Raw genomic sequence first — 25,829 nt, 5'->3', positions numbered from 1 at the left:
CGTAGAAAAACTGCTTGAGTTGATTTAAGGAAATCCTGGTGGCTTTAATAGTATTTTGTCGATGTATAGACCAACTGAGATTATAGTTATTCCCAAATACTTATAGCTTTTAACTTGTTCAATTGAATCCTTCCCAATGTGCCATTTGTATGAGGACCATTTTTTGGAAAATACCACTACTTTTGATTTGGAGGAGTTAATAGAAAGTAAATTAAAATGGCAATAATTATTAAAAGCATCTAGATATCGTTGGAGGCCTACTTTAGTGAAAGAAAGAATGACGGTGTCGTCCGCATAAAGAAGTAGAGGTAAAGACTGGGACCCTAATTTAGGTGGATGACCATTAACTGAACCCAATGACTGCACTAGATCAGAAAGAAAAATATTAAAAAGTAGGGGAGCTAAAACACACCCTTGTTTAACACCTCTTTGAATTAAGATTTTCTTAGTCAGTCCACCATTAGGTGAGTATTTAACTTGGCAGGTGGTATTTAAGTGTAATTTCTTTAAAAGTATTAGCAGCCTGGGGTCAATTCCTAGATTTGACAATTTGTCCCACAGTTTCTCTCTAGGAATAGAGTCAAAAACACTTTTTAGGTCTATGAAAGCTGCAAACAATTTCCCCCCACCTATCTTCATGTATTTTTTCACAAGAAAGGATAAAACGATACAGTGATCTAAAGATGATTTGTTCTTAGTGAATCCTATTTGCTCTGGGCCAATAATGGATTTAGATTGAGACCACTCCAAAAGGCGGGTCTCAAGGTGTCTAGCATATAACTTGCCCAGTACTGATAGCAAGCTAATAGGACGATAATTTCCCAGTAGATTGGGGTCTCCCTTTTTATAGATTGGCATTAATATTGAGTTCAGCCATGAATCAGGAAGGATACCATAATGATCAATTGATGTAAAAAGACTGGCTAGTAGTGGAGCCCACCAGTCAGCATATTTCTTAAAAAGTTCGACAGGGAGCCCATCAGGACCTTGTGCTCGACCGCTTTTTAGTTTAGAAATTAGGGTCATAATTTCTTCCCTACTTACTGCATGCCATGGAGGGATATTTGCGGGAATAATTTCCTCATTATCAGATGGAGGGACCACAGCATGGCCAAAGACGTTAGAAAAATAATCAACCCATACTTGAGGCATAATACCTGAGTCAGGAGAGGGTTTGTTGTTTAATAGACAAGAAATTGTTCTCCAAAAGATTTTACTGTCACTTGATTTCAGAGATAAAAAGAGCTGGTCCCATCTTTTTTGATAATAGGCTTTCTTTTTATCAACCACTAATTCCTGATAAGCTTTTTTTGATGATAAATATTGCTCCATATCGATTGTTTGGCCTCCTTTCCTAGATTTCCCAAAAATCGATCGCAAATTCCTTTTTTGAGTTAAACATTCATGATCAAACCAGGTCGATGTTTCAAAAGTAGTTTTACGTATCGGTTTGGCTATAGAGCTACATTGCTCTATAACTTGAGAAAAGGCTATTAGCACCTCCTCATGAGAGGAAGAGCCAATTATGAACATCTTTAGTTTGGACAATAAGTCAGATTGGAGGATATTGAACAATTCAATTTCTGTAGATTCTGACCATTTAATCCTTGTCAGGATTAAAACCTTATTCTCATCAGGGGAGGGATTTAAAAAATTGAAGGTCTTTATTGGCAAGTTTAATAGAAATGAAAGGGGGAGATGATCACTTTCAGTACGGGTTTCAATATTCACTGACTTGACAAGAGGCAACAAGTTCAAAGAGCATAAACCATAATCAATCACACTACAGCCTCTTGTAGATATAAAGGTGGAGTTTGTTGATGAAGGGAATTGTGGTAGTCCATTTAGGGTTATTAAGCTATGAGTCACACAGAACTCTATCAGTCTAACTCCAGCCTTATTATAAATTTTATCAGTAGAGTAATGAGGCAAACTTAATTGGGGAGGTAACAAGTCTTCCCCATCAAAACCCATAGAGGAGGACCATTCCTGCTGGTTTGACCCAATTCGAGCATTTAAATCTCCCAATAAAACAATTTGAGCCAACGGATGATTTTGAGCTATTTTAAAAGTAAATTTAGAGAGGTTGGACCACATAGTGTCCAAGTCCTTAATATTATTAGAGGGTGGCAGATAGGTATTAATCATAATAAGGCTCAGAGTAGGAGAGGAGAGTAATATTGCTTGAGCAAAACAATCACAATTTCCCAAAAAGGTTTGCTTAAAGAAGCTATTGTTCCTGATCAAACTGGCTAGGCCGCATTTTGGGCGACCCATTGAGGACACTTTATAGGCTGGGAGGAGAAAAGTTTGGAAACCATTTATACTCAAGTCAGTAGCTTCCCAAGTTTCCTGTAGGAATATACCATCAAACCCTTTAAGAAAATTAATAAAATCAGTATCCTGTCTTTTGTTATTCCACCCAGCAATATTCCATGATAACAAATTAAAAGCTCTGTTATTACAATCTGGAGATAGTCAATCCTTTTCTTCTATCAGATCAAGCTTTTTCAGAGGGTCATTAAAAATACAGCCATTTGATTGAGGAGGGATTAGAGTACCAATGGGCATTCCTAACGATTCCAAGAAGATAGTAGGCTCAGTTGCATCCAATGGGGAAGATGGAGATATATTTGTCAATTTTTGCAGAGAAGCAGTATAAGGGTCATCAATGTCTGTCAAATCTGTTTCCTGGGTGAAATGAAGATCCGATGTAGTAAAAGGACTAACGGGTTTTTTTCATGGCACCGGTTTCTGTCCTGAGCCAGCGTGGTGCCGGTTTATATATATTTTTCATGGGAGCCCGGCTTTTCTAATCTCCCGCATCATTCAGTATTCTTCATTGGAAAACATGCGCTTTTTTCCTCACGGACTCTTCCTTCTGTCATGCGTCAATCTATTTTCTGGCCCGCCTTTCCCAGCCCACTCTGTGAATGAAGCCTGCAATTTCTCATCATTCCACCGGGTGTCGCTGTTCGATGGAAAGTTGGCACGACTATTTCTTCCCCCTTTTTTTGCGGCCTCAAGACTGGGGGGGGGGGTTACATGCTTTCGCTACCGTGCGGCTCAATCACACGCAGGCGCGTTCTAATAAAGAACGCAATAGCACTGGTTGTTCATAGCGCATGCGCGAGTTCTAATTTATCAGAGACAAAATGGCTTCCAGAAGGTGGAGCAGGGAAGAATTGCGCCACCTCCTCTGTTTCATGGAGGTAAAGCAACTCTCCTTCAAGATAGATCGCACGCCTAGTCAATTTGCTCTTCGCGAATTAAGTTGGTTTGCGTTAGCCCTAGAGAACCTTGGTTATGTGCGCCGGTCTGCCCAGGAATGCCTGACAAAGTACACAGAGCTGTGTGCGGCCCTGAGCGGACAAGATGCGAGCGGACATGATGGAAATCCCACTCGTTCTCGGGACCATACTTTGAGTGGTCTCATGGGCACGCACAGTGCACAAATGACGGGCAATGCCCCTCCTCCGAGCTCTGACAGCGACACAGGAGTTGGTTTTTATACTCCGCTTTTCTGTACTGTAAGGAATATCAGCGGCTTACAATCGCCTTCCCTTCCCCCCTCACAACAGGCACCTTGTGATGTGCAAAAGAACATAAGGAACATAAGAAAAGCCCTGCTGGGTCAGACCAAGGCCCATCCAGTCCAGCAGTCTGTTCACACAGTGGCCAACCAGGTGCCTCCAGGAAGCCATTTGAAAGCTTATCACGGTGGGCGGGGGGGGGGGGTTATCAGCCTGTCACGAAGCCCATCCCTTTTATCAACAACTGATGTAAGAAGAGATAGACAAAACAGAATTCCATTGGCAACTTAAAGACTAAGTGGAGAATCCAGTGGCACCTTAAAGACTAAGTGATTTCGCTGCTGTAGACTAACAAACTACCCATCTGTTGAAACAGCAGATGTGCTTTTCAGTTAGCTTGTTTGGTCCCTGTTGCTCTCCATATTCCCCAGCACATCCCAAAGAAAATTGGCCCATGAGCGAGGCTGGAATGCATGCGACCTTTTCAAAGGTAGTGAAAAACCTGTGCCTTTTAAGCCTGTTGTGCCCTGAGCTGGCTCAAGACGGTTTCTGCCTATAGGGCAATATTATAATGGAGCTTCCTCCTGCTTAAGAGATGGGCCATGGCACCTCCGGGCTAGTTCAATAGGGTAGCCTGGTTTCCTTTGTTGTCACAAGAACAAAGGAAATTGCAAAACAGATTTGTGGTGGGTTAGCTAAAGACTATTAACATTTCATCTGGTTGAAGCTTTCGTGTGTATGGGTGTGATACCTGGACAGTGAGGAAAGCTTATGGGGAGAAAATAGATTCCTTTGAAATGTGTTGTTTTAGGAGAGTGTTATGGATCCCGTGGACTGGGAAAAAAAATTTGGGCAATAGATCAAATCAAGCCGTAAATATTCCAAGAGGAATAAATGGCCACTCTACATCCATCGTACTTGGGTCAGGTCGAGATACTTCAAGATTCAATGGAAAATACTGCCAAGCTAGTAAAAATGTAAGGCTGCAGGAAAAGAGGAAGACGCAGCTAGAGAGGGATTTACTCTATTAAGGCAGCCATAGCCTTCAGTTTCACTGACCAGAGCAAGGCTATCCAAGGTAGGACAAATCGGTGGACTTTCATTCATTGGGTCCCCATGAGTTGAGACCTACTGGAGGGCGCTTACCACACACACACACACACACACACACACGCTTGTGTGAGTCAGAAAACACTTCATCCCTTGGATTGCTGGTTTCGTGGGCACAGCTGATAAGTGTTGAGGCAACCTGTGTGAGGAATTCCATGAGGGAAAAGTGTAACTGAAGCAGACCTGATCAGCTAGATCAGTGGTTCACAAGCCTTTAGATCCACCGCTCCCTTGGTTCCGCAAACTCAACCCCAGTGCCCCCTACTCTATCCAACAGTACAATTGAAGGGGCCCACCCCCTTATTGCTGCCCCCTTGTCTCTTAGTGCCCCCTTTGGTAATCCCTCCCCAGGGGGTGGTACTGCCCACCTCGGTAATCACTGAGCTAGGATTTCACACACAAACACTATGCCCCCACATCAACACCGAAAATAATAAATATGTGTATTTAAAATCATTAATGGTCAGGGTTGACAACCTCCAGGTACTGGCTGGAGATCTCCCGCCATCACAACTGATCTCCTGCCGATAGCGATCAGTTAACCTCGAAAAAAATGCAGCTTTGGCAATCGGACTCTACGTCACTGAAGTCCCTCCCCTCTCCAAACCCCATCCTCATTCAACTCCGCCCCCAAAAGCACCCTCCGATGGTGAAGAGGGACCTGGCAACCCTATTAATGGTCATAAAAACCTTCTATGAACCACTTGGCTGGAAAGCAAAAATCTTACAAAACACCTAAGGATACAATCCTTCCGCCATAATACTGGGCTCAGTCATACCTCCACCATCTGTAGACTGCCTGTGATGAAGTCAGTCTTGACCTGTGAAAGCTTATGCTGGGATAAGTTTTGTTAGGCTTCATTTTCTGTTCCACTGGTGTTTGCTGTGGTGAAGACCATAAAGCATTAAGGGTAATGAATGAACCGAGGGCATGCATGGGCAATTCTTCAGTTTTCAATAGTGATAACATGACGCTGAAGTTCCCTCGCGCATCACTGACAAGACAGACCTTGGTGAGCGGCTTCCATGCGCCTAGGGTGAAGGGGGCGCCTACAATGTTTCCTGCACCAGCAGGGCCTTTCTGGTGCTCTTGTGACACCACTAAACTCTCTCCTCTCGACAGACTCCGCCTTCTTCAGTTTACCCCATACCCACTAGTCTCCAGTTATTTCCTGTCCTGGAGCTGTAATCCCCATATTTCCACAGATTTGATCAAATTCATCTACAAAAACGTTTGTCTCCAGCACGCACTAAGCCATTTTCTAAATCAAGATTTAAAGAAGCGTTAAGAAGGGGTCGTTTGCTGCCAACTTTGAGACTAAATGTGTGGGAGAGATATTTGACCGAGAGAAAGATTGTGAGCAGATAAGGAATCATTGGCGGATTAACCCCCCACCTATTTCTGTCCCTGGCAGCAGAATCTCATATTTGCAAACATGATAAGAGTTGTAGTTTCCAAAAATGAATTGAGGCTGTGTACTTGATGGCAGATTTGCTTAGTCTCTGCAGCATGCAAGTTGGTGCGTGATTCACAAATAGGAAAAAAGAGGTTAGTGCTGAAGCTGTGGGAAAAAGAAAGCAGCCCTCCAATAACAGATTTAAGTGGTTGCCAACCTCCAGGTAACACTTCAGGGATTCACCTGCATTATGCATTTCCTCGATTCCCATCCCATCCTCAACTACCTTCAAGTACCTTAATGCCTGCCATTTAGAGGATGGTTCTGAGTTGTTTTCTGTTGGCCCAGTAGGTGGAACGAGTTTAATTTAAATCAAAAGCGTAACAGCCTAGACAGTAGGGACAATTTTCTAATGGGGTGATTCCTCGGTGGCATAGGGTTCCTTGGGAGGTGGTAAGCTCTCCTTCCCTGGTGGTGTTTAAGCAGAGGCTAGATGGCCATCTGTTAGCATTGCTTTTTCTTTGCCCTCAGGCTCATAATGTGCGAGGGCATATTGGCCATCATCTGGGCATGCAGTAGAGGAAACTAGGAATTGGTGCGGGGTGTGGTTGTGCACTTGGTGAATTGTGCAAGGGGTTGAGCTAGATAACCCTAGGGCTAACCTTCCAATATAACCCTAGGGTTAACCTTCCAATTCTATGATTCCACGACTCTGTGATTCAATGATGCACTTTTAAATAAACCTTTTGCTACAATCCCATGGTCCCAACCCCCTATGGAAATGTAACGTGAGTGTAAATATTTCTGCTACTTCCCCCATGTTGCCCCTCCTCCACTTTTCTTTGCTAGATTTGTTGCCCAAATTTTGTAGGTGCTATGAATACCGGTGCACATTTATACCAATAACAAGCATTCACAGAAACAAATTATCAAACTGAATTATGGTGGAAGAAAGGAGGCTGAAGTTGGTTCCTTATTCCCAGTTCGTTCCCTATTCCCAGTTCCTTATTCACATTTCCTAGTTCCTGAATGATTTTGAGGACATTTCAAAAGCTATGCACCCCAAGATATGGATTGGACCACCACATATCATACACCCCCACATTCAGGGGACTGTGCCCTTCCAGATGGCATATGCTGGGTCCTGGTCCAAAGTCCGGTTCTTGTGCCAGCGGCTCCCAAGTGGGGTGCCCCCAGGACAGATGCCCATACAGACCCTGCACCCCAAAATAATCTTTGGACCAACCCAAATGACACATCCCCACACTCCAGAGACTGTCCCCTCCAAGAAGACATACAGCGGTACCCGGTCCAAACACCGGTTCTGGTGCCATTGGCTTCTTTTTGGGTCCCCCCCCCAGAAACCTGTATTGCAAAGAGGTTTTGAATAAGGAACTGGAGCTCTGCACCCCAAAATATGGATTGGACCACCACATATCATACACCCCCACATTCAGGGGACCGTGCCCTTCGAGATGGTGCATGCTGGGTCCTGGTCCAAAGTTCGGTTCTTGTGCCAGCGGCTCCCAAGTGGGGTGCCCCCAGGACAGGTGCCCATACAGGAAGCAATTTTTGCCTCCAATACTCTGTTTACCTGAGACAGTAGAACACACTACTGTAAATACCCCTTATGAAGTGCTTCCACCCATTTGTGCATCAGCCCTTTTCTTTATTAATGTTTTTTCCTCCCCCTTTTCCCTTCATTGGGTTGCAATATACCCCCCCTACCCTTGTAATTTCGCACGCTGCCTTGTGTGCCAGGAATATCTCCAATTTTTCTCTGTTTGTCTATGTAGCAGTAAAAATTCATTTTGAGTCGCTAAAATCCAGTCGCTCGCCACTATCAGAACTTAAGGCACTTATTCCCCGTGTTCCTCCCACTTTTCCTGGATGACACCAGAAGCAGGGAAAGGGCGAAGTGAGAAAAATTCATTTGGACCACCAAGGTTGCCCAACACTCTTGTCAATGCAGGAAACTCAAAACTATCTTGACCCACATTAAAACCCACCACATTTCCAGAAAATGACCAAGATGCCCCTCCATCTCACCATCAGTTTAATGTTGTAGAATCAGCATTGCTGACAGATGGCCATCTGTGCTATCCTTAAAAACCTCCAGGGAAGGTAAGCTCGCCAACTCCAAAGGAAGCCCATTCCACTGAGGACCCGGTCCAATTGTGACATAATACTTTTTAATGTCCAGACAGAAACCATCTTCTTTTTGGGTTTGTGGAATTGTAATGTCTTATTGATTGGCTGAAATCCTGTTCAAGTTTTACCAGATGATGTGCTTGTATCCTGACACTTTCTCCCCGTGTTCCTCCCACTTTTCCTGGATCCCCCCAGAAACATGGAGAGAGCGAAGTGACTTAGAATCATAGAATCATCTCATTTTTATAAAAGAGAACACTTTTCAATCTTACCTAGTACAAAAGTTAGACACCGCACACTCAAGCATATGTTGCTTTGGAAGTGTTTGTACTGGAATTTGATTAAGTTTGATCCTGGACATAAGGGGAACCGTCTTTGTTTTGCAGGGCAAAGGAATCGAGCCCCTGCTCTGGCGAAAAGCAACCCTGTTTGTTATCTGTGTCGTAAGCGAGTGTTTATGAAATGATTTGGATTGCCTCTGGATTATCATGATCTGTTCCCAAACCTAAGACTTCAGCTCAGTGTCTAATTTTGAACATAGCCTCACCCCTCCCCAAATGTTGGTGGCTGGAAAAGAAAGTAAAGGTGTAAAGGCCCCCTGTGCAAGAACCGAGCCATTCCTTACCCATGGGGTGACTTCACACCCGGACAGTAACAAGGTAGACTTGATTAACGAGGTGGTTTCCGAGTGCTCTCCCCAGTCATCTTCCCTAGACCCCCAGCAAGCTGGGTACTCATTTAACCGCCCTCTGAAGGTTGGATGGCTTTAGCGTTTATTGGGTCAAGATTCCCCTTTTACCGGGTTTATTTTATGACTGTCGGCAGAACTACATGTGTAACTGATTGCGATACCAGATGGTCAATGCGTTCTAACTAAAAAATCCCATCTATATAAAAATGGAAACATCCTTCTCGGTTGTCTGAAGGAAAACAATGGCAGGGAAACAAGCTTTACTTCAAATCTGAATCCCCACCACTCCTCCCGCGCCACCCCAATGGAACACACCAACGCCCCCAACATAAGTGCTGATGGCTCTCACAGTTAGGCAGATGCCATAATCAGGAATGTCTGTGGGCTTCATTGAGACTCTAAGCAAGGGTTAGATTCCAAGCAAGGGTTAAAATGGGAACAGCAGAGGATTGCAGGATGCCCTTTGGCTGGTGCTAACCTGCTACCGGATGAGATCGTTCAAAAGGCGGCCACCCCCCACATTTACATCGAACTGCATTGGCGACACCAATTCTAAGAACATCCTTTGATGCTGGTATGTTAATGTGGTAAACAAAGGAGCCAGCTATCACTGCAGTCATTTTAGAATGCTTGGTGGGAGAAGCGATTTGCACACCCTTGCTAATGGAAAAATAGAATGAAATAGAATGAAGTCGTCCCCAGAATAAAAATGCGCCAGTTATATGCAGGTAAACAAACAGGCTGAGCTGGATCCTTAATTGCAGCTTGCATGAGAGTCACAAATTTCGCTTGAGTAACTTAGCTGAAGACATCTGCACTTAGTAAAACAGGAATATTAATTTTCCAAGTAAAAGATCAAAATTTATTCATAGATACAATGGGAAAAAAAACCCACCAAACAAACACGATTGGGCAATGGAAGGCAAGCATTGATATTTTAGAATTCGATTAATAATGCTCAGTTGAGCTTCCACCCCTCATCTGCACTACAGGTTCATAATTTCTCGCTTCCTCACCACACATTTAATCTTCCTCATTGTTGGTGATTGAGTGGTCCGCTGCGTATTGGGTATCAGCGCTCCAAGATTCCCTGCAGACAGCGGTTCAGAGAGAAAGAGAAGGTCACATGAGCAGCATAGACCCTTTGGCAAAACTTATAAACTTAGGCATGGTTCCGTTTTCCTTTATCGCGATCACCCTGCACCCCACAACAATTTTAGCCATCGATTCCTCTTTTTTTCCTTTTCCCTCTTTTAAGAGGGATTTCTCTTTGAGGAGAAGTCAGGGCAGTTTTTTTATCTTTCCGCCCTTGCTGGTTTTTTTTTTAATGTGGTGTTCTAACAGGACAGAAAGCTTTGAGAAGATGTTGCTACCTCTGAGGGGGGGAGGGAGGATCGTTGGGTTTCAGGGAGAAACTGGGTAAAGAGGAATTAAGAGAATTTCTCTTACTAGATTCAACACTATAAAGCTTGGGCTCAGTAATGTGCTGAGCACAGTAATGTGCTCAGTCAGGGCAGCTTATTGTATCTTTCAGTCCTTGCTGGGTTTTTTTTTATGTGGTGTTCTAACAGGACAGAAAGCCTTGAGAAGATGTTGCTGCCTCTGAGCATCTGCAGAGTGAAATTCAGCATAACACCCCTTCCTGTCCATTGTCTCTTCAAACTTCTCTTCGATCAAAATGGAACTGATAACAAACTGACTTCAATTCTTTAAAAGGGGGGGGATGGAGAATCTTTGGGTTTCAGGGAGAAACTGGGTAAACGGGAATTAAGAGCAATTCACTAAACTACCCTAGATTCAACACTATCAAGCTTGGGCTCAAGAGGCTCTGGGAGTTGCTGCTGACTCATCCTGGAGAAGAAGAGGGGTTGGTTTGAATATGCCAACTTTCTGAACCACTTAAGGGAGAATCAAAGCAGCTTACAATCACCTTCCCTTCCCTTCCCCACAACAGACACCCTGTGAGGGAGGTGGGGCAGAGAGACTAGCCCAAGGTCACCCAGCTGGCTTCATGTGTAGGGCCGGGCAAACAAATCCAGTTCACCAGATTAGCCTCCCCCGCTCATGTGGAGGAGTGGGGAAGCAAACCCAGTTCTCCAGATTAGAGTCCAACGCTCCAAACCACTGCTCTTAACCACTGCACCATGCTGCCTCTCTTGCTGAAGTTTAACAACCCGAATCAGTTTCATCCTCCTTTGCCAAATCAGTACCAGGCAAGAGTGGGCCAAACAGCCACCACAATCTGTCAGCAGTCTCCCAAAAACCTCTGCCATTTTACAAGTGCCCATTTTACAGACAGCACTAGTTCCAGGGGCCTTAGACCTCAGCTGACTAACATGCGTGGGAGCAGGGGAGACAGATGTTTTTAATTTACATCCATTCTCCTTCATTTCTACCCCGCCTGTCTCTCCCAATGGGGGTGCAAAGAAACAAACATCGTTCCCCCTCCACACCAGAGTGTGCCGCTTCTGAAGCAGACCATGCTTTTATAAGCCTCCAATGTTTCAGAGGAATAAATCAGCCGCATCCTTGCAGTCACAGCACCACTTTGAGGTCACCCCCCCTCCTCCACTTGGGTAGGAATGTGTAGCAACCCTGTTCTCCGGAATATACCACAGAAACAAAACATGTCGCTGTGTCGGTACTTGTGCAGTAATATAGTAAAGGGAAGGTTAACCAGGGATAATAAAAACACCGGTGAGCGCCCAAAAAAAGAGTACATTACCTTGTGTGGGATCACTTGCTCCCCTTTCCAAGGAAACAGTAGTTTCGTCTGGGTCCTGAGGCTGGCTGTCTCCGGAGGGGGGGGATGCACGGGAAGCCACCTGCGAGGAGTCTTTGAAAAGGAGAGCGGAGAACCGTCAAGGGAGCATCAGACAGAAACGCAGAAGACATACGCGCACAGGGGGTTACTCACCATGGCTTACTGGAGAGGAGGCACGAATATCTTCTGCATTAATGGTTGCGAGCGTGTCCCCAAAAAGGTCCTGCGATTCAACAGATCGAGCGTCTCGCGCTCCCTCCATGAAACACCACGCGCCCCTGAATTTCTTTGGCTGCCCGGCATAGCTACCTGATGGTATGGCAGATGTGGATAGGAAATGGGTGTACAGACACAAAGCAGGGTCTTTCAGAGGGAAAGGGTCGCATATGACCTGTCCTCGAGACACAATTGATTTTTGCACTATGGTTAACGTCGAAACCATAGTAACGGCTAGCATCGGTGAAGAGAGCGACACCTGGTGGCCACGGCAGTAGGCGCAACTCAAGGGCGTTCTCATTAGCGTGCAGGACATTCCCCCAACCAATCACTGGTTTTGTGGGAGGGGAAAGTACACATCACGGGGAGGGGCAGCACAAGCGGCGCAAACATTTCTTCATGGGTATCCGAGGGAGTTAATGCGCGCTCCAAAAAAAGAACGGCTTTTAAGTGGTTTAGGTAAACTCGCGTTTTACGCGACTTTTTCCCCTCTTTCCCAAAAAAGCCGGGATCCAGGTGAAGAATTTGAAATTAGGACCGATTTTAAGTAGATTCGAAGGCGCTTCAAACCCCCGTGAAAAAAACTCCACAGACTTTTTCATTTTTAGTGTCAATAAACGGTTTTTTGTACATTCCAATCTCTCAATTACGTCTTGCTGTTCCTGGGCAGAGAGATCCCCAAATGAGAGTAAAAAGGAGTCTTCAGTTAAGTTCTCCAGATTTTCTCTGGCTTGGGATGCCTGAGAAGGCAATTCTTCCACCTCAGCATCTGTTTGAATATTTTGTTGGGAGGGTGAGACCAGATTAACAGTCGAAGTAGTAAAGGGAGACTGCATTGAAGGTAACGTGGGTAGAGGATAAGACAGAGGGATATTAGTTTCCATCTCCTTAGGGGACCCTTCTAAGTGGAGGTTCAAGGGTAAAGTTGTTAAAGTAGTCTGCTGAGCAGTAGCATGTTCGGCTTCCAAAATTTCAGTAGCCAGAGATTTATTATGCGACGGGAAACATGGTGTCTGAAAAGTAACTCTGTGTGACCTTAAGTCCAAATCCATCTCATAATGAGCTCCATCCTGACACTTGGTTGCCAGATTCCCTGGCAATTTAAAGGTCCTGGAAATTCCGTCCAGAGATGATGATTGCAGAGAAGAAGGACCTTCACCATTTAGAGGATGATCAGATGGAATTACATTCGAATTGCCAGGTTTGATAGGGTTGACTCCATCCCTTGTCTGTTTCTGTTCTGTTCTAATATTACTGAGAGAGACTACTCCTGAAGCATCCTTTGTTGGTTTAAATAGAAAATCTTTTCCCCTTAACTTGAGGCACAGGGGAGCTTGCACACAGTTCTTAAAAACTCTGGTCACCCGAATTCCGTATTTCCTATATAAAATTTTTTGGAGGTGTAGCATCCTAGAAGGGATATCTCCATTTTTAAATTGCAGAACCAGTCTGTTATAAATTTCCACTCTGGGGAGTCTAAAATAGGAGCGTAGGGGTATAGTTGAGATATTGCAGTTAAGCAATTGGCTCAATGAAAGGGTAATGGCATTAAAATTGCTCCATCTATAGTAATCAGTCTGAGAATTAAAAAAGATAGCCAAATGGTTCCGTTGAAATTTCAGAGAAGCTGGTGGAGAATGCACCCAAAAATCCTCTTTCATATTTGGCAAGTCAGCTACAGTCAGTTTGTTTGGTTGAGGAAGTTCAAAGTCTGCCTTATCATTACGCATGTTAGGCTTGTTAAGGCTTACAAAACGGTCAATAGCTTCCCTCATGGAGCTTACTTCGGCTTCTATGTCCTTGACTTTAGCTAATAACATAGCCATGGATTGAGAGGTTAAAATTGCTTCCTTAGAGCATATATCCAGGAGTAATGCAGGTAATTGCTGGCAGCAGTGTTGACGTGGGTTTAGATCAAGAGGAGTATCCCCCTCTTGCAAAACTCCCTCTTCATCACCCGGGAGTAATGGGGTTTCCGATTCTAAAGCAGCAAATCTGTTAACAAGTCTAATTACACCAGGTTGCGTTTCAGAGGCATTGTTGTCAAGGACGTACCTATTTTTTGTTGTTTGCCAACTTTTAAGCCAGTTGTTTCGGAGGAGGAACGTCGGCGTTTTCTTGTAAACGTAGTCTCCTTCAAGCCTTTAGAGATTTTTCCAGCCACAGTGTTACTGATTTATCTTTAAAACAATTCTAAAAAGACCCTGAGATTATTTCAGGTTTCAGACTGATAGTTAAAACACCCTCAGATAGTTAAAAGTTGTAAAAAGAGAAGATAAAAGTTTTCACTTGCGGAGAGAGTGTACCGGAGCTCCTAACGAGATGCCATCTTGCCTCCCACCTCCTATTAACATCGGTTGAATAGTGGAGGAGGTTGAAGGTGAACCTGGAAGGAGGTAGTAGGAGTACATAAACCTCTTCCCTTCCTAGCAAATCATGATACAATGTTAAGTCTGCAGAGATGCACACCATGGTAGGAAGCCAGTGTGGTGTAGTGGTTAGGAGCAGTGGACTAATCTGGTGAACCAGGTTGGTTTCCCCACTCCTCCACATGAGGCCAGCTGGGTGACCTTGGCCTAGTCACAAGTTCTCTCTGAACTCTCTCAGCCCCAGTTACCTCGCAGGGTGTCTGTTGTGGGAAGAGGAAGGGAAGGAGATTGTAAGCTGGTTTGACTCTCCTTAATAGGTAGAGAAAGCTGACATATCAAAACCAACTCTTCTTCTATGACCAGGGTTTGCAAGTTAATTTGAAACCCTGCTTTTAAAAGCAAGTCACAGCTAACGTGTGAGCAGATGTTAATGCTGGGAAGGAAGATGTGTACTAGAGAAAAGAGCACAAGTTTATGACTTTCTCCCAAGTTGTTAACCAGTTAAGATAACAGGAATATTATGTCTGCATGGGGTCACTGCCTACAAGAGGGTGATATAGTGAATGATTTGAAGATCAGAATGGGATTTGTGAGCATACATCCCCACAGGGCTGCCCGCACATACAATGAAAGCCTGGCCTTGGCAGGAATCTTCTGGGAACAGCTGCAGTGCATCACTCGCCACCTCCTCTTGGCGTAGAAAAAAAAAAGACTCATGCTGCTTGAAATCTTTTACTCAAGGTTTTAATATATAGTTGCAAAAATACTGAGACAATTATAATCCTTAAATAAACCTGTCTTCCTTCATTTTACCAACGATGTGTACAATCCAGTGTAATAAAGATTACATATAAACACACAACAATTTCCTGAATGTAAGAAACTTTGGCTCAAGGCAACCGTCCAAAACACACTTTTGGGCCCAATTATTTCACTGGAAGTAAAATGTGCTCAATTCATTTCCAGTGAAATTCATGTGAACCTAAAAATAACTGTTTTTTTGGTTAATCATACAAACATCTCTTGCTCGCCTACTAGAGATGCAAAACAAAGCACATATTAGGCACATTACTTTTAAGTCGCAAAGGGATCATGAGATCATTCATGACAGTTCTGCAATAAGTAATCCTGGGGAACTCTATAGGAAGATGGGAACTGGAACTGCCACACTTGCATCCCTTCTAAAAGGTAAATGTGGGACAAAACTTTCATCCAAAATTCAGTCTTCTAGCAAAATCCATGACACTTGTATTTCAGCATCTTCACGTTCTTAACACAGGACAGTGCAACATGCCCAGAACAGAGATATGTCCAATCCCCTCTTCCTCCAACAATCAGAAATTTAGTGGCATTCTGCAAGGGTGGAAATGCATCTCAGTTCTACGTAGAAGCAACATGTGCAAGTGTGCAGGGTTGTTGTTTTTTTAGGTAAAATACCGCTTCAAAAGGCTTAAATGATCTATATGCCACTTGTTCTTGCAACACTGCGAAGGCTTTCCCCTCAGAGTTTCCACTCAATTTCCAATACTAAAAAGAACGGAGAATGGCTTGGGAATCATTCTTCAGCAGCAAGCTAAGTGGAGCACAGTCTTACTTCAGAAGCTCAGTGCAATCAGATCAGGTTTTCCTAGGCGTCACTTGTTCTTTTAATGAAATATCTGCATTATGTGGAACTGCAGCGTAAGACTCAGGAGAGGCAGAACCAGTGACAGTTTTCCTAAAAAGAAAAAAAGCGGGGGGGGGGGAATTAGTATAGATAATTTTTACTTCAAGAAAATATACAAATTGTTTCCTTTAGTTTGCTTTTCCATGTCAGGGAGAAAAGCAAACACTTATTTCATTCCACAATATCCAGCATTTTTTCAAACAAATGTTAGTCACTCTCAAGCAGTATCAATTGCAGAAACTACAGCAGCAGAACTCCACTGAACATTAGCTACAGGACATATGCAAAGTTGTTAAACAAATATAACAGAAATATACAACGTGTATCCCAGAACTAAATATGGAAATGATCACAAAGAATAACACTTGTGTATATATTCCTTTCTTTGCCCCTGAATCAGAATTCCACAGGCCTTATGCACACAGATGTGCATGCAGGAGCTTTCCCATGCACAAATGTCTGTACTGAAGCTCCCAGGTGCTGAAGGAGCTGCTGAACGTGATTGTTCACTGAAAGGGATGAGGTTACGTTTGCCCAGTTGACCAAGGACAGGGAGGTTCCAGGCAGAGATAACAATTCTATCATCCCTTTAAATAAGTTTCCAAACTAAGCTTTTATAGAAATGCCAGGTCGTACCTTCATGAAGTCTCGAGCTCTGAAGCATCAGAATTAGCCAGTGTTCTAAAAAGGCAATTATTCATTTGATCTTCAAAATACACTTGATTATTAAACAAGGAAAACCAGCATGATGGCATGGATGGAGAGTTAGGATGCGAGTAGTCTAGGTTCTATTTGCTGCAGAAATGCTTTCTTGAAGCAAAGGTTGTGTGTATTTTGCAGTTCAAGAGAAATTAAATGTTTTGCATTTCAAGAGAAATTAAATGTGAAGACACTGTTCATAAAAAACAAAACATGCATTTGACGATAGCAGTTACATACAGTGTTTGTTACAAACATTCATGCCGGGGAGAAAAAAAGAAACCCACTCTATTAGCCAATTCAGATGATTGTGTGCTGACAGAGGAGCAGTTTAGATTCCCAGACAATACAACTGCAAAGCAACACAAGCACGCAATGCAACACCTTTGCAACAGTGCAAAGCAACACCTGACACCTGGGAGTTTGCAAACCATGGAAAGGGACAGAGGCAGCTAGCTATGCATAATGAGCAGGAGGGGGTGGAATTTCTCCTTTTGCACTGGACTTGGGACCAGGCAGATGCATTCTTTAAGTCACCATTTGAAAACCAGTTTTGAGAAAGCATCAAAATAACCTAACTGATCTTATGAATGAGGAAAAACCTGAAGAATAAAAATGAAGCCCCCTCTCAAACCAGGGAGAGAGAGACTGGAGGGGGAACACACACCCCAGGCAGAACCGGCAAAAGCCCCCTTTGGCTCCCCCCCCACCCACAGAAACTGCTCCCTCCCCACACACACACACAGACTCTGCTTTCCCCCCCACACACACACAGAAAAGAAAAATTATAGATTAAAGCCCCCAAAGGGGTCTTACTGTGGCTGTCTTCTGTTCCAGCAGGAGGGGCTGGGAGGCTGGGTAATCCAATATGATTCCATTTGTATCCAATATAAGATCCATACGTATGCATCTCTCGAGGGTGATCCATTCATCCCAAAAGGGAAAAGGGGAAAGCCCATATCTCGGGGGGCCCTGACCCAATGTTTACAAAACTTGGGTGGTCTCTTAAAAAGCCTTGACTGAAGCTCCGCTGAAAGTCTGGGGTCGGCACACCCAAAAATGCGCCCCCTGCAGCCACGGAAAGAGAAAAGGGGGGGAGCCAATATTTCAGCCCCCACTGAACCCATCTTTACAAAACTTGGGTGGTCTCTTAAGAGGGATTCTCTGAAGCTATGATAAAAGTTTGGGGGCTGAACCCCCAAAAAAGCACCCCCTGCAGCCACGAAAATGGAAAAGGGGGGAGAGGAAAAAGGGGTGGAGCCCATATCTCGGAACCCCGACCCAATGTTTACAAAACTTGGGGGGTATCTTAAGAAGCCTTGTCTGATGCTCCGCTGAAAGTTTGGGGTCGGCACACCCAAAAATGCGCCCTCTGCAGCCATGGAAAGAAAAAGGGGGGGAGCCCATATCTCGGGACCCCCTGACCCAATGTTTACAAAACTTGGGTGGTCTCTTAAGAAAACCTGTCTGAATATCCCCTGAAAGTTTGGGGTCTGTACCCCAAAAAATGTGCCCCCTGCAGCCACGAAAGGAGCGAATGTGCACAAGCACCCCCTCACACACACATGAGGATTTCCCTCTCTCTCTCTCTTTCCCCGGCCGGCCGCACATCAGCTGATTCCTCCAGTACTCAATCCTGACTGATTGGCCAGAAAAAGACCCAGCTTGGCCACCGATTGGCCGGGGGAGGAGAATGCTGCTTACTGAAGGTTATGCTGCTTACTGACGGCCCCGAATTGGCCGAATTTATTCGCGAACTCCCGCCAGTTTTGAGTTCGGTTCCTCCCGAACTAAAAACCGCCGAATCAAGGGAAATTCGGCTGATTTTCAGTTCGGGCCGAACCGAATTGACAGCCCTATTCCAAACAACTCTGGAACTCAGTTCTGAACTATTATATGTGTTTATTATTTATAAAGTGTGCCTTCAAGTTGCAACTGATTTGTGGTGACCCATAAAGTTCTCTCTCATGGCGTTTTCAAGGCAAGAGATAAGCAGAGGTGGTTTGGCATTGCTTTCCTCTGCATAATAGCCTGAGTGTTCCTCAGTAGTTTCCCTTGCAAGTACCGACCCTGCTTAGCTTCCAAGCTCTGATGAGATCAGGCTAGCATGGGCTATTAAGGCTGTTGGCTAATATTTATATCCCCAGAAGAGCATAGTTCGGTTTTGCGACTGCTGATGAAAAATATATATCATGGTAAAACGGAGAACTCAGCCGCCCCCGCCGCCTTTTCCCGGCCGGGAGCGGCCTCCAGAGGCCCCCTGTGGCCGCAGGGAGGCCGCTCAGTCGCCCCCGCTGACTTTTCCCAGCCGGGAGCGGCCTCCAGAGGCCCCCTGCGGCCGCAGGGAGGCCGCGTCGCCAGGCCCGCGCCACTTTCCGCCGCCAGGAAAGCCTGCGGGGGGGAGGGGTTATAAGCCGACCCTCGGCTTATACGCGGGTGCCTAATTTTTCCACATTTTTGGGGAGAAATTAGGCACCTTGTCTTATACGCAGGTCGGCTTATACACGGGTATATACGGTAGTTCCATGAATACATTACAGCTTGCCATGAGGCTTTGGGAAAGAACTGGAAAGTAATTTAACGCAAGATGCTTCACAAGCAATAGGAAATGCAAAACATACCAGCTTCAAGAAGATCAAAGTAGCTAAAGCTCTCAAAATAAAGACAATCCTACACAATAAAATGCCCAAAAGATTAACCTTAGTGGTACTTCTAACATAATCTTATGCGATTTCAATCCCAAGGGAAACAGGCTGAAGACAGTGCTCATATTCAATTTGCTAAGGAGTCCTGGCAAACACTTTGCATTAAACTCTGTCACATCCACAACCCTGTAAAGTACATCAGCATACCTGGATATCAAGGATTAATCAGAGAATTAAACACTGGAATGGTACAGAGATCACATGTAACCACCTTGTTATGAAGTCCCCTGCACTGAATGAGGTGGATCCAAACAGGTTTTCTGCTGGTGAAAAGGGGAAGGGGAACCCTTTTGACCACCCCATACGTTTATGCCAGGGATCATGGGATCTGCATTAAAAAAGCCACGTGGGTCATAAACTGTGATAAGGAGGAGAACTGCAAAAGACAGTAAAAAAGCTGTCTGGATCCAATCCAGTATACAAAGTCTAGGAAATCATGTGGTGGATTAAACTAAGGACTGCCCCTCTTAATTAGTGCTCACCCAATTCTGTGAATATATATTAAAAGAAGAAGAGTTGGTTTTTATATGCCGACTTTCCCTACCAGTTAAGAAAGAATCAAACCGGCTTACTATCAGCTTCCCTCCCCCTCCCCACAACAGACACCCTGTGAGTTAGGTGAGGCTGAGTGTGACTAGCCCAAGGTCATCCAGCTGGCTTTGTGTGTAGGAGTGGGGAAACAAATCCAGTTCACCAGATTAGTCTCCGCCGGTGATGTGGAGGAGTCGGGAATCAAACTTGGTTCTCCAGATCAGAGTCCACCACTCCAAACCTCTGCTCTTAACCAGCAACATAAACAACACGACATTGAAAATGGTCTTTAAACAGCAGCTCTGCAAACAATCTCACATTGAGTAAAGCAAGGAAAAAAGCAAAGAGATGAGCAAAATGAAAGTTCTTTGAAGAATTCCATTTCAATCTGTCTCTAGACAGCAGCTCTGCACAAAAAACACACTGAGTAAAGCAAGGAAAAATGCAAAAGAGATGCACAAAACAAAGGTGCTTTGAAGAACTCCATTTTAATCCGTCTAGAAGGCTGTAGTTGAAAATTATGACTAGACATCTATCCCGGCCTCCAACACAGCAGCCTGAAAACAATTCAGTCCTGAAGAATTTTCCTGAGTTCTAAGACTATACTCAAGGAATTGATTTCATGGTTGGGTCTGAAAGGCCACTGACATCTGTGGACTGGGGCACAATTCATGTTTGTGCCCCACTTTGATAGTATTAGAGATTTTAGAGACTTCAGTACCAGATTTTTTACTACACATGGAACATTTCCAAACCAGTATCAGGGCCATGTCCGCACTGGACGTTTGCCGCTCCAATTTATGCGGGGTTTCCTTGCATGTTCGCACTTCATCTCAAGCGAAGGATTTCAGAGATGTCTTCACAGGAGAATTTCTCCGCATTAAAAGGACCCGCTTATACGGCGAATTATTAAAATGAAGCGTTTTCCTCACGCGGAGCTTAGAAATGCGAACATGCAACAGGTCGTTGCAGGAACGTCTTGCAAGGAGGGGGGCTGGGGGGGCTGGAGGAGGAGGGACCGTTTTGGCGACTGGGGAGAAAGAGGCTGGCGGGAGAACGATGCGGAGCTGGGCGGAGCTGAACTAGGAAGGAAAGGGATAGCACCTGCGAGCATCAGCGGGAAGGGGCCAGACATTGAGGGCCGGCGGGGGAGGGGAAGGGGAAGGGATCGCAGGCGTGCAAACGGGGGAGGGACGGGAGGGAGGCGATCCCGGCTGGGGCTTCCTCGCGAGCAAAGGCACCTAGGCTGGGATCGGGGCACGCCCCGCTGCAGTTTCCCCTGGGCGGCCGGTCCCCTTCCTTCCTTTCCCCACCTCCCTTTGTTGCTCACAGTGGGGCTTGTCCCAGGAAGGTCTTTAGCCCTTTAAGCGTCACAATGCGGCGCAGTGGGAACAGAAATCATGCGAACTTTATTTAAAAAAAGAGAAAGGCGGCGCAGTGGGAACAGAAACTTTATTTTGTTTTGGATGCTTGTGTACTCGACACGTATAAATAGCGAGGCAAGTTGCTGGTGCGTTCACGGGGCAGTATTGCAATGAACAGCAAAGTGTAAATGATGAACAATTTCCATCATTACAGAATGGCAGTGTTAAGCACTAGATAAAAAGCAGCAGGGTTAGGCATTCTAGACAAATAACGGTGCTTTAGTTGCTTTCTGTCTATTGTACTGCAGATCAGTATGGTTGTTCAGGATGCAACACTGCCTTTCTGGACAGCAAGCACAATTATATGGGAAAGTAGGTACAAAGCAGCCCAGAAGCATATGCTTGCTCACAGAGCCACAAAAAGGCTATAAGGAATCTTTGGCTGACTCACCCCTGTCTTTTAAGGCGAGCTCTGTATGCCAGAGCACCAACAATGATCGCAACCACAGCTATAACACCAACCACAGCTCCTTAAAGGGAAGGAAAAAACCCCTAGTGATAAACATTATCATAACTTACAAGGTGAAACAATTAACAGTTTTTCTGTTTAGGAACAGACCCTCCCTGTTAATGCATCAGCACAGAATGAAATGTTTTCCCAACAGCAGCTTTTGAGTCAAGACCCTAAACAAAGCTTGAATCTAATCCAAGCCTAAACAAGAAAGGTAACTGGTGAAAACTGAAAAGAAAAACAAAAGGTTCCACTTGCTCCTGAGCTATATCCCAGGAACAAAAACAGAGCTAGGAATGAGGAGTGTGCTTGGGATGCTTGACCACCACTTTCTGGTTTCCAGTTTTAAACTGAATATCAAATATTTTGCCTCGTAAGATGTAGCAGATATTTCCAGGTTGCTGGCCCACAAGGGAACTGTGCTGCATAGGAAAGCAGCCTATTACCTATTCTGTGTCCACTAAGCTGGGTGAACCATATGAAACCTGTAAATTTGTCAAGCAATCAAAGTACACTGACTTTGTTCCACATGAGATTTGCTCTACTACATGCTAAGAAATATTGTCCGAGATTGAGTTTTCTTGAGCAGGAAATCTTAGGGTCAAAAGGCAGAGAGACTTACTTGTCCCATATCATATTTCTATCAAAGTAAAATATTGAAGTATTTTACCCTAATGACTTACCAACGACAACTGGAACAGATACGTTGGATCCTGTGGGGAAACAGAGAGTAAACATTTGAAAGTGGCAAAAAAGCATAAAGATAGTGGCATTTCAAGTACTGAAACGTAGAAGGTGTTTCTGAGGGGAGAGTTTATTTTTAATTTATTGTTGTTGTTTTTAAGCGGCTGCTCCTCATGAGGAGGCAGAGGGGGGGAAGGAGGCCGTCCGAGCCGCGTGCACCCCCCGCTCGCTCTTTCTCTCATCAAACCTCCCTCCGCTTTCTCTCTCTCGCTTTTCCTCCTCCCTCCGCCCGGAATTTCACTGCACTCAGGCGCCGCGGAGCGCAAGTGCCCTGGGAGCCTGGTACAGAGCCCACGTGCCCCGGGAGCCCGGCGGAGGCTGCCAGCCAGCTGGTGGCTGGGAGGCCCCTCCCTGCCACAGCCCACGCGTTCCGGGAGCCCGGCGCGGAGCCCATCCTCTTGGTGCTCCAAAGGGAGAGCAGCTGGCCAGAGGCTGACCCAACAGGGGGAGGCTGCACAGTATTACAAACGCCAGTCCTTCCGGTTGCATGGGAAACTGTACACACACACACACATGCGGTTACTGTCTACTACAATCTCCAGTGCCAGAAACGAGGGCTAGGCAAGGCCTGCAAGCGTCGAGAGGTGGGTTCCAGTAATTGCCCAGTTGCAGATCTGCCAAGACCGACCAGGGCTCCTGCTGCGGCCAGGACAGAGTCTACCCCAGAAGTGATATTGGCAGTTGGTCTAAATCAGGTATAAATATATTTAGACACAACATGTATACCTGGTGTTATGTTCCTGTTCATATTTTTTGAACTTAAAAGTTGACAGACAACCTTTATTACCAATAATATGTAATGTACTTTACAATGTTCCTGACATATATTTCAGCTTCCTGGATTTTTTTCCCATCTGGCCTTCAGATATGAAAGGCAGAGTGATTTAACACCTGTTTAGATTTGTCATCCATGTGACGAAATGAAAAATATGCCGTTTGCAACAAACTTTGCATAAAATAGTTAATTTGCATTTAATTTTAATAGTTCAAAGGATGTCAGGCAAAATGGTCGGCCCTCCCGCATGTTCACTTCATCGAATCTGGCCCTCTTTGAAAAAAGTTTGGACACCCCTGTATTAGATCAAGCAGTCATCAAGGGTTTGGGCTACCCACAAGCACTAGAAGTTGAAAGGGCCGAACATTTTTTTTTAATATTTAGGCCCCGTGTGATATATCCAGACAAAAGCTCCAGTAAATGCCTCTTCATATTGCTCACTCTAGAGCCGCTCAACTCCTACTCACCAACTCTTCTCCTACTACAGCAAGCCCGGTGAGCCCCGGAACCGCTGGGCTGAGAACAGGAGGGCAGTGCCGGCGGGGATGCGCCAGAGTGCACGGCCGCCGGCCAGGCTGGAATGGGCGCTGGCCAGGCCCCTTGGCGGCGCCCCCCGTCTAAATTTAGCCAAGCGGCGCAGGAAGTAGGGGCTGGGCGGCGCTGGAGCAGCGCCAAGAGCCCCGGGGGGCAAGGGGGGTCCGTGCGCCCAGCCCAGCTCCAAGTTTCAGCGGAGTTCACGCGGCAGCCCGCCGGCCTGGGTAGTGCTCCAGCGGGACGCGTTTGACCAGGCAGCGGGAGGCACCAGCTTCAACCCATAGCTGTTCCAGTTAAAGGGACCGGGCAAGCAGGTGATGGGAAAGACCACCCCCTGAGACCCTGGAGGGCCATGGGGAGGGGCCATGGCTCAGCGGCAGAGCCTCTGCTTGGCGCGCAGAAGGTCCCAGGTTCAACCCCCCGGCATCTCCGGTTAAAGGGACCGGGCAGGTAGGTGAGGCAAAAGACCCAGATTCTCAAAACTCTGCGTGGGGGGTTATTGGCCATTTATGAATGGGAGGTTTTGCCTTGGATTTGCCACTCAGATGCACATTTTCCCCATCCAGATTCTCAAAACTCAACAATAAGCCCCCCTGCAGAGTTTTGAGAATGCAGATGAGGAAAATGTGCATCTAGAGAGCGGCAAATCCAAGCGGCAAAATGGTTGTTAAAAGGCATTTTGGCTCTCAAAAGAAATCTCAATCGTTGTACTGTTGATATTTGGCTCTGTTGACTAATGAGTTTGCCGACCACTGTCATAGGGCTTCCACAAACCCACTCCTTTCTCCCTACTTCTTACTATGCATCTTTTCTGGCAGCTCTAGCTCCCAATAGCTTACAGTTTAGATGGGGAGGAGAGTGAGCCACGAGGAGCCCACCTGGCAGAATGGCCTGCCCTACAACATCAGAAAAGCTCCCACATTTCTATTGTTTCACAAAATGTGTACAATTGAGTTGCTAAGGAATGCACTTTCAGAAAGAGAATAGGGGCCTGGTAATACAGAACTGTCCAGGAGAACACTCTTTATAAAGGTAATGGTTGGAATTAACGGCTAATGAAAGTCTGTTGGCTCTTTTTACTCCCATCTTCATACTGTATTATTCTGTTGGGTACATTATCTAATTACCCTTTAATTTTTACTTAATTATGAAATCTAGGCTACAGGTTGTATTATTTTTATTTCATTTTAATTATATACCCCAGTTTCATTGTACATATTATACTGGGCTTTTTTGCACTGTCCTTATAACCCTGATCTACCTTCAGTCTCAACAATACAGATATAAATGCAGTAAATTTGTTATCTAAGTCCTAGTTTTTCCCAAATGCTCCCATATAAACATATGGAAAGAAAGTCATACACTCATTTCCTATGGCGTACCATTTCAACCCATGAGGACAACTGTGCTATATCACCATACTGATGAGATTCAAAGCTAAATGAGCAGGAAGCTTCTCACATAGGCCTTGAAACACTGCCATGTTGGGGTGGGGAGAAGGCAGCCCCAATCTTTTATTGTCCTCCTTTGTCCCTAACATGGTCATCAACTTATATATTTTATTTCACAAAGCTGGAATAAACTCCCCTTCTGTTTAAATGGGCTGAAAAATATTTATCATTGGCAGTAACAAATTTGCCTACTCTGTCATTTTTCCCCCCAGCACAGCAATAGTTATTTTACTTTATAGTCCACCTTTCTCACGCAGAATCATTTTATTTAGAGGACAATAATGTGTTAAGAGAGATTTCTTTTCCTGTCAGCTTCTCTACAAAAAAAAGTCACATTAAGGGTCTAATCAGGCTTTCTGCTGGTGGCTTCCAGTCAAAGGAGACTTTATATTGGGTGACCATATCCTGTACGCTGGGCTACCCATTTCTACATAGATTGTGTCGATCAGCTTAAAACCCTACTTGCCTTCATCTTACAGAATTGTAAAAATTATGCATTTAGCTAAGTTTAAGAAATGTCAGGAGATTTGATTTTTATCACATTAATTTTTACTGGATTTGTAGGATTCATCTGTATTTGTTTATATTTGTCAAATTCTTACCTAAAGGTAATTCTTT

At 44.9% G+C, this 25,829-nt stretch overlaps 1 protein-coding gene across 1 annotated transcript in view; it reads right to left on the bottom strand.

The window, feature by feature from the left end:
- The window catches only part of LOC130473317 (complement component receptor 1-like protein), a 113,576-nt gene that overhangs the window by 24,026 nt on the left and 63,721 nt on the right, over nucleotides 1-25,829 (bottom strand). Inside the window, exons 8-10 of the mRNA XM_056844840.1 lie at nucleotides 22,391-22,420; nucleotides 11,800-11,955; nucleotides 11,608-11,718 (exon numbers count right to left, since the gene is read on the bottom strand). Coding sequence (XP_056700818.1) covers nucleotides 11,608-11,718; nucleotides 11,800-11,955; nucleotides 22,391-22,420 — 297 coding nt within the window. The remainder of the gene's footprint in view (nucleotides 1-11,607; nucleotides 11,719-11,799; nucleotides 11,956-22,390; nucleotides 22,421-25,829) is intronic.

The sequence above is a fragment of the Euleptes europaea genome, chromosome 2 (assembly GCF_029931775.1).
Source record: "Euleptes europaea isolate rEulEur1 chromosome 2, rEulEur1.hap1, whole genome shotgun sequence".
Taxonomy (NCBI): domain Eukaryota; kingdom Metazoa; phylum Chordata; class Lepidosauria; order Squamata; family Sphaerodactylidae; genus Euleptes; species Euleptes europaea.
This window is presented reverse-complemented; position numbering and strand designations above follow the sequence as displayed.